This window comes from Brassica napus, chromosome C1 (assembly GCF_020379485.1).
Source record: "Brassica napus cultivar Da-Ae chromosome C1, Da-Ae, whole genome shotgun sequence".
Taxonomy (NCBI): domain Eukaryota; kingdom Viridiplantae; phylum Streptophyta; class Magnoliopsida; order Brassicales; family Brassicaceae; genus Brassica; species Brassica napus.
Genome location: NC_063444.1, coordinates 48,450,664 through 48,460,493, shown reverse-complemented (window position 1 = coordinate 48,460,493; position 9,830 = coordinate 48,450,664). Strand labels below are relative to the sequence as shown.

At 37.8% G+C, this 9,830-nt stretch overlaps 1 protein-coding gene across 1 annotated transcript; it reads right to left on the bottom strand.

Annotated features, from left to right (window-relative positions):
* Positions 1-1,012: 1,012 nt before the first annotated feature.
* LOC106382287 (adenine/guanine permease AZG1-like) lies at positions 1,013-4,221 on the bottom strand. The gene is made up of 2 exons (XM_013822282.3): positions 2,153-4,221; positions 1,013-2,041 (listed from the first exon to the last, which is right to left on the bottom strand). Exons 1-2 carry the CDS (start codon positions 3,824-3,826, stop codon positions 2,024-2,026), a joined length of 1,692 nt encoding a protein of 563 aa, XP_013677736.1. The 5' UTR covers positions 3,827-4,221; the 3' UTR covers positions 1,013-2,023.
* Between the last annotated feature and the right edge of the window lie 5,609 nt (positions 4,222-9,830).

Sequence of the window (9,830 nt, the reverse complement as noted above, 5' to 3'; positions counted from 1 at the left end):
TGTTACAGGGATAGCAAAGATTCCTCCCGTCTCCAAGTTAGGGGTGGGCACTCTCACAGTCAACTGTCTCCTCATGACCAGTCCCGACACAGCTCTCAGTACATTCCACGCTCTGATACTAGAAAATCAAGCAATGAAGAGCGTCGCCCCAACAATAGTGTTCACCGCTCTGAGAGTTCAAGAAAACGTCCTCCAAGAACTCAAAGGGATCCCATGAACAGTAGTAGGTCAAGACACCGCAGACCTGCCCTTGAAGCTCCACCCTCACCTGCTCAGTTTGAGCCTCCCATAGAGTTAGATAGAGCCCTTGCCCTTCTTGGATTTGCTTCACTCTCACTCTGACCTAAAGGTGCCTGCGATCAGGGAAGGAAATCAATGAGTTTAGCGATATTCGAAGCCTTTGCTACTCTCTTCTCTCAACTATTTTTTACTCTTTTATTCTTGGCTTTGACAACCGTAGCTAAATCTGTTCTTGCAAGTCAGTCTTTCGACTTTTGTCTGTTATGTAAACCTTTGCAGCAGTAATCAATCTCTTATTTGCCCCCCCCCCCCAAAAATAAAATAATAACAGACTGGGTTATGTTGATACCTGATGCAGTATGCAACTAGCTTATAGGAAAGCTGTTGGCATTTGGGGTTGCAAAGATTGCGACAAAGTGAAAGCATGGTGAATTTGTATTCTTCTCTTCTGTTTTTGCATTCCTCTTAAAGAGTAATTCTTATTCACACAAGTCATTTAGGTTCTATCAAATACTGAATTGTTAGGCTTTTTCGGTTTAGATCATCTGGAAAGTGTCATTTTGTTCTATCTATTCAGTTGACTCTATTTGGATTCATCACTTTGGCTTTTGCTTTTTCTGTATGGTACCTGCCGTTGACCAAACGTTTCTTCCTTCTCAGTGAAGTCTTTTGTTAGATTTGAGCTGTGATGATGTATTTAGTAATACTTACATTTAATCTTGATAGCAATACTACTCATCTATGAGTTTGATAGTAATCAACCTGAAACCAATTCAAGAACCAAGCTCAATTTGCCCATCTTTACATTTTTTTTTCTTATATCTTCAAGAGAAATAAATCAATAATCCCATCTAAGAAACTGTTTCTTAAATCAATTTGCCCGTCTAAGAAAACCAATGTAGTAGATTTCTTTGAAGAGAGAAGAGAGAGAAGAGAGAGAAAGTAGATCTCAGAGTTGGGTTCGGCGTACGGCCGACGCGTGAGCGTGCGTGCCGTCGTCGAAGCTCGTTGTCCTTCAGCAAAAATTGTTCGGCCTTTGTTTCCTCTCCGTCGTCTCCGGCGTCCGCCTTGTCTAAGCTCTGGCCAACCACCACCCATGGTGTCTCTTTTCTTGGAGTGAAGACGCGGTTGCTTGGAGGTTATGGCGTGGTGAAGACGCTCGTAGTGTGGGTTTTGATTCCGGGAGATAGAGGCTTCCACAGCTCCGTCGCCGCCGGCTTTTGTTTCCGGGAGGTGGTAGTTTCTTCAGCTTCACCGTCGTCGGCTCTAGTCTCCAGGGGGTGAAGGCTACAACAGCTTTGCGTCGCCGGCTTTAGGTATTTCGTTGCGGTTCTGAAAGTTTGGGGTTCGATTATGGATCGAGTGGGTCTTGTTTGTCTCTCTAGTGTTGAAGCTTTGGCCTTGTCGGATGAGATCTCCAAGAGCGATGAAGCTCTCCGACGGGTAGACAGAATTGGAAGAACAGAGATGGTTTCGGCGGAGGCTCTGCGGGTTATGAGCTCCGACGAAATGAAGTTGTGGTTATGTGGTTCCGGCGGTGAGTCGAGGCGGGGACGGTCAAGTCGAGGCTGGTGCGACGCGTGTCGTTCTGATGGCATAGATGCTCCCACGTGTCCAGCAGTCAGCTTCCTTGACGCGTGACTCGGCCGACGTCGCACATGCTTTTAATGTTTGGGCCGACGGCCCGATGAATGGGTCCGTTTGTTGTCTTTTGGCTTTTGGGCTTCTGGCCTTTTGATTATGTAGCTGGACATTGGGATGTGTACTCTGGGTTTGGTCCGTTTTATCCATTAAAAAAAACCTATTGAGCGAAGGAAAAAAAAAAAGAAAACCAATGTAAAAAAATAGAAGAAATAAAACTCTAAACAGACGTGTGAGTGTTAACTTTAACAAGTCCATTAGTATCATTAACCTCTTCTTCTTCTTCATCAACTTTCCTTTTCAAGAACCCTAACTTCACCATACCTTCTTCTCCCCAGTCCCACAGATGCAACACAACATACGTCCCAATCCCTCCGATCAACCCATACGCCACCGAGTACGTCAACGGCATCAGAATCATCGTCACGAACGCCGGAATCGCCTCCCTCATATCTCCCCAATCGATCTCCGTCACGGCCTTCATCATCATCACCCCCACCAGTATCAACGGCGGTCCAACCGCCCACGCCGGAATCGAAGCCAGCAGCGGCGTGAAAAACATAGCGAAGAAGAAGTAAACCGCCACCGTGATCGCCGTCAGCCCCGTCCTCCCTCCCTCCCTAATCCCCGTCGACGATTCAATAAAAACCGTCACCGGAGACGTCCCTAAAAGCGATCCGATCACGATCGCGGACGCGTCGGACATGAACGCGAAGTACTGCCCCTCGAAATCGCCGTTCTCGTCGACGAATCCGGCGAACCTCGCCATGGAGTAGAGCGTCCCCGTCGTGTCCAAAATATCCACGTAGAGGAAAGTCACCAACGCTTCCCAGAAATGCCCTTTGCTTATCCCCGAGAAGCTTAACGCTCCCGCCGTGTTCTTGATGACGTGGACGTCAACGATCTTTTTGAAATAATCGTGAGCGTTATCTCCCGCCGTTGTGTTCGGAAACGCCGTTACCTCCGTGTTACGGAACCACGAAACCGCCGTCACGAACACGATCCCGTAGATCATCGCTCCTTTCACGTTCTTGATCAGGCAATAAGCGATGATCACGAACCCGACGATGCCCAGCCAGAACGTGGGGCTTTCCATGCGCCCGTGGAGGCAGATGATATCGCCGGAAACTGAACCGAAAGCAACGGTTCCGTTAGCCGACGTTATAACGGGAGCTAACGAGGCACGTGACGAGGCTGGACACGCGGCGAGTGTGACGAGTGTTGAGGGGCTGTAACCGACTAAACCGAGTCCTTGGTTGTTTTGTAAACCGATGAAGGCGAGGAAGAGTCCTATACCGGCTGAGGAGCTGATTCGGACCGGTTTAGGGACGAGTTTCGCTAGCTTCGTTCTGAAGCCTATGGCGGAGATGAAGAGGAATATTAGCCCCTCGATGAAAACCGCGGCGAGAGCGGTTTGGTACGAGATTGAACCGGATCCGTGAAAACCGACGGCTGTGTAAGCGAAGTAAGCGTTTGTTCCCATTCCAGGAGCTAACGCTAGAGGGAGATTCGCCATCAGTCCCATGATTACACACCCGATCAAGGAGGAAGCCACGGTGGCGACGATTAGATCCTTTCGGAGTACTTCGAGGCAGGCTGCGTAACCGGGATTAACCGGATCGAATTTACATGTTATGTCCGGTTGGATTAAGCTGAGACCCGGTCCGGTACACTGGGAAGGTAGGAGGGCTGGGTTTGAGCAGAGGGGGACACAGTCGGAAACAGAGCAAGTTCCGCCGGAGTCGGAGAGGATGGAGGCGTTCACGGCGAGGATATACGCCATGGTGAGAAATGTCGCCGTACCGGCACGGAGCTCCGTCGTGAAAGTTGAATTCCGTTCGGCGAGTTTGAACCGCTTGCCGACCCGGCTTGAGCCCACGTAGGTGTTGAGACGGTTAAGTAGCTTGGGCTTGGGTCTAGTACTAGAAGGTAGTTCTTGCTCCATTGGAAAGAGATCACAGGAGAAGAGTTCAAACTTTTGTTTTAGTTTTGTAATTTAGTGAAGAGTTCAGGGTGTTTATATATATATATATATCAATGTGTTTGTGCGTGTGTATATATAGGGAGATTTGATATGATTAGAGAAAGAGGAAAGATTCTGGTTTAGAGGAAGTGGATCTTTTAGGAGAGAAGTATCTCTCATGCAACCATGTGTTCACGATTCTCTGTCTTCCTCGCTTTTATTTATTTGTATACTATAATCTTGTTATTGTTGATAAATATGATAACTACAATATGGTTAACAATCCTAACAAATTTTCAACTACAGAATATATAGATAGTTCTTATATCCTAATTATAAATTATTCATTTTAAACTAAAGAATATTACCACATTATAGAAACGCATGATTCATCTCTAGTGTATTTATTATAAATTTATAATCTTCTTTTTATTTATACATATTTTAAGACAAATGTATCTTTGACGTTTTGAGTAAAAATATCATTTTCTTTTTCTTCATCTAATAATTTGAATACGTATTGAGTCAGCACCCTGCGCGGTGGTGTAAATTCAAAAAGTAAAATGCAAATGGGTATCATAAAATAGTATAAACTTAAATCGGTTGAGAACTTTGACCAAAAATAAATAAATGAATCGGTTGAGTAATTAGTCAACTAGTAAGCATACGATTACGCTGGATTATAATTCATGTACAATTCTTTAGATTGTTAGCAAAATATTTTAAAAATTGTTTTGCAAGTTGAGTCACAAATTGATCTTGTGTACCGTAAGTAGATGAATGAATTAAATGGGGTAAATTCAACTAAAAGTATCAGATGATTTGTATTAAAATGATAAATTTATTATTTTTTAAACAAAGATTTTAAAAAATATTTTAAAATCTAACATTATTGAACTTGTTATTTTATAAAACACTTTAAAATTTAATGGTATTGAAAAAAATTTAAATTAAAAATTTTACAGTACTTTAAATATTTTAGGATATTTGAGAAAAGTTTCTTTGTTACAAAAATAGAAATTCAAATTTCATAGTTTATATGAGATTTTAGAGTTGGTTAACGAAAATAACACCAAATTCTAATATTCACCTAAAATAATTTAAAAACTCAATACAACCGGATCACTTTAGATTTCATATTCAATACACCCCTTAAATCATTTATATTATATATCATTGTTCACTAAACAATGTAACGAGTGCAGAAGCTTTTGCAATATTAAATAAACGAAATTAAAAGGTTTAGTATTGAGTCAATTGACAAATATTAACTTTTTTAGCTGTAATAACAAATTAGTGCTCGCTTTTTTTGGTTTAAAAACGTCAAATGATGGACATTCCTTTGTATAAATGCCGAATCGTATAACTTAATAAATTCTTCTTTTGTTAAAAGGATTTTCATATAATAGAATAAATATTTTTGATAACTGATATAATAGAATAAATTCAAACATGAGTTTGTGTTTAGTAAATTTAAATGATCAATTCCAAATGAACAAGAATTAACCGAGTAAATTTCATGCTTGGGGTCTAATGGTGTTATACCTGGTATTTTTTTTTAGTTAATAATACATAATATATAATATAGGCTTATTTGCATAATTACCCTATACGAATTGTAAATTGGATAATTACATATAATTTAATGTCAGACATTAACGCTATTTTCTGGTCTGTTTTGATCTTTTCCTTAACAAGTTCTTACTCAACATGTGTGATAGAAAATGACGTTGTGGGTTGCGAGAATAGGCGGTCGAGTATATGGTTAAGAGTGGATCACATCTATTCCAAGTGAAAAAAAAAAAGTCATTCACGTTACACATTAATTGACCATATATATATACAGCAAGGATTCTATTCCATATCACCAAACTAGTATAATTATGATTTCATCTGGCAACCCCTAAATTAACAATAAACTCTAAATTCTAACATTAACCGTAAATCCTAACATCAACCCAAACCCACCCTAACCCCAACCCTTAAATACTAAACCTCAAATTCTAATCAGTAAACCCTAAACCCAAATATAAACTATAAATCTAAATATAAACCAAAATTAAAATAGAATGGACCAAAATAAATAATATAGTAAATATTGGTGAAATTATGAAATGTTCATGATTGCATAGATGAAGTTAATGCATATCTGAACCATATCTCCTCACTTTCCAAATACTAAACCCTAAACTCTAAACTCTAAACTCTAATCACTAAACATTTATCCAAATATAATCCCTAAATCCAAATATAATCTTTAAACCCAAATATAAACCAAAACCAAAATAGAATGGAAGAAAATAAATAAACATAATACATATTGGTGAAATTATTAAATGTTCATGATTGCATGAAAGAAGTTAATGCTAACTTCAACCATACCCCATCACCTTGTAAATATAAACCCTAAACTTTAATCACTAAACTCTTACCCAAATATCAACTATAAATCTAAATAGAATGGAACAAAATTAATAAATAACATATAACATTTTCGTGAAACCCAAATAGAATAGAACACAATAATAAAACTGTTCATCTTCTCACACAACGATAGAGATTTTCTTCAAATTCATATATGTACATGTTCCGGCGTCCTCGCGACTGTCGCTTTTGGAATCCGAGAAGCCTCCTCTTTCCATCACCGACAAAATCTCTTAAACCGGTTTTTTCCTCCACAAAAGTTTTATGTGAATGCAGTCGGTAACGTCTTCATCGCTCAAATCTGTGGAGGAATTATTGATTTTTCCAAATATTAGCAATGAAAAACTTATTTTGTGAGAGTGTGTGAGTAACAAAAGACCGCATTTTATTTTTTACGGTTAATGATTATTAATAATTTTTTTTTTTTTAAAGTTGCACGATTGTGTTCAAAAACAAAATAGCATTATTACGTAAAATAGAATTGGTATATCGAAAAGTTAGGTTGATTAGCTGTCTAGTGAATTATGCTTTGTTGGGCATCATAGAGCCCAATTTCCTTATATGAACAGGGTGCAATATGAACGACTCAGCCACTTTTTTTGTTTAATATGACTATGGTGTGTATATGTGCAATCACCGCCAGAAGAGGAAACGTTATAGGCTTGGCCACAGATTCAAGTGTGAAAACACTGACCTAACATATCGTATATATTGACCAGCTGACTCTTTTTTTCCCTCCAAAGATTTGTTTAAAAGTACTGTGATATCTTGAAGAAATAAAGGTTTGGTAGTTTTCTCTTACAAAGTATAATGACTATTTTGACCCAAAAAAGTACTATTAAATTAAATTATATCATAATTAAGAGAATTGATTTTCACGTGGACCGTCGTGTTAGTCATTTTTTTACTCAATTCGTTGATGGCAAGTCAAAGTATCGGTCTGACTACAATAATCGAGTAGGTTGGAGGGGATTATTTAATCTAAACGTTATTTAAAATTAAAGTGTATAAAACTGCCCTAAACTTTTAATTAGTGAATCCACAGAAATACATAAACGAAAAGATTTGCAACTTACCTTTTGTGGTTGTTAACAACATACATATTTCCATATTAAACATTGAATAATGATAATTCAACATCATTAGTACAAAGTACAAACCAGTGAACCACTACTATACTAGATCACAAATCCTTATCTTAAATTTAAATCACTGCGCGATGAATCATCATTTTCAAATAAATTCATTGTATGATTTCCAAAAGCTATATAACAATTGTGTTGATGCAACGGGTGATTATAATTCGTATAATAACAGGATTGATCATTCTTCTGTATACCATATTGTTCGAACTATAGTCCTACTTTATACAGTCTCCACTTGAATATCTTCCAAACGATTTTTCCTTTTAAGAAAATACAAAATGTCAATTATACGGTCATCTTACGTACCTATGATCAAAATGATAATGTAAGTGTGATTAAAATGGCGACGGATTAATCAAATATCAGGTAGTAATATTGGATTTGTAGTCGTTCTTCTTGCTTTAAAAAGATGGCGAGTACCTAGAAAGTGAAAGTGTCCAAAAGTACGTCATGGTACTCAGTACTGGTAAGGAAACGAATACAAAATGTGTCTAGCTCACTACATCATTATATTAAATGAAGAGAAATCAGAAAGATAGAAGCATTCATAACTTTACAGTATTCGAATAATCGAGGTTCGGAATGGTAACAACAGATTGAGCGGTGCGGGACAAATGGTACAGCTGCGATGCAGTTAAAACAGTAATAAAAACGTATAGATATATGGTATATGTAGAGATTTTTGTTACTGTTAACTGCGGTGCGGTGCGGTGCGGTGCGGATCGTAACATTTGGAGCCCGAATTTTAAATGATGTGCAAGTGATACTGTTGTATATAACCAACGGTGGTGGTCCAGTGGCGCTTGAGAGAAAATAAACTCAATACGGCGAAACTCTGGTTCGATCACCGCTGGCCACTCGCGCAGCTTTAAATGGCGAGAATGCGTGGAGTGCCGTGGGGCTCGTTGGATTAATCGGTTGACCTCGGCCGCTGGATCTTCACGGTTATAAAAAAAATATTGTTGTATATATACTATATATATGTTTACATGTGATATATTAGTGAACTATAAGACACATACCTTTTGTTGCATACATATTCTAGTGAGTGGTTATATATATATTTTTTTTGATAAATCCTATCGGTTTCTTCGGTTGGTCTCGCGAGGAACGCACTTAGTGCTACATAGTGGACTGACTACCACATTGTCTGACCCGAGTTTGGAATACCTTCCGACTAATGGCATGGAGTGAACCGATCATCTTAAGATCCACCATGTAAACCACTTAGGCTGAAACTCAAACCCAAACTAGCTAAACGATAATAATTTAGTTGCCAGAAAAAATCGAACTCATAACTGGAACTGATGCGGAGACACACTAAAAAATCGTAGTTATTTATTTGCATGTACTAGATGTCCCAAACTAGCATGTGCAATTTGGTCTTGGTATAAGATGCATACCTTTTGTTGCATACCTATTCTAGTGAGTAGTTATATATTTGCATGTACTAGATGTCCCAAACTAGCATGTGCCATTTGGCCTTTGTAATCTCCTCACAAGTAGGAATAATTCTAATCGCAAAACAGATAGATCATAAAATCACACAAAATCTACATGAATCATAGACTTAAAATGTGTTAAAAAAATATCATAGACTTTATTATCATATAATGTTTTAAACAGATCGTTGGCACCATATAAGTCGACCAAATCTGTTTGAATATACTTTTATGTTTCTTAATTAAAGTATATTTTAAAAATAAAAATAAAATACCATAGTATTTGGTTTGTAAAATTATAATCATTATTGGAATATGGATTGGTGGTGGCCGACTTCTCTACACGTGAGGAGATGCCGTTATTCGGCAGCCATTTTGCTTTTGGCGTAATAAAATTTACAATTAACTACTTGAACTTGTTGCTCAAAAAAATAAAACTACTTGAACAATTTCATGTTTTTCTTTTGGTAAAAGTTCAAACAGTTTTATGTTTCTCGATCCTAATTCAGCGGCTCCGCCTTGTCTGATTTTATCTCGTCCACACAACTCAAAGGTTGGTTTCGAATCTTTCGATTGCATTGTTTATTAAAACAAAAACAGAATTAAATCTCCAATATTTTTTCATTTTTATTTTTATTTTACGAGTTATGGATTTTAGTAGCACGTACTAGTTTAAAATATTATCTATAGATATGTCAGTAAATCACTTACAAGATGGAATATCGTAATTACCTTCACAAATATTGATCGATGTGCTAAAAGCCACTAAAGATAAGATATATGTGTAAGTGATATAGTCAACGTCAACATTATTTTAAAAGTCTATTCCTCATAGTCCAGTTTATAGCCATGTATATATCATCTGAAACACATCAATGAGGAATCGACTTTGAGAGTAATATTAACATTTTGGATAATACTTTTAGAGGTTAACCAGATGAAGACATTAATAAACCGACCACCAAGACTAAATAT

What these genes read in the sequence shown, in the direction of transcription:
- LOC106382287 (XM_013822282.3), bottom strand. Translation starts at nt 3,826, where the DNA reads ATGGAGCAAGAACTACCTTCTAGTACTAGACCCAAGCCCAAGCTACTT.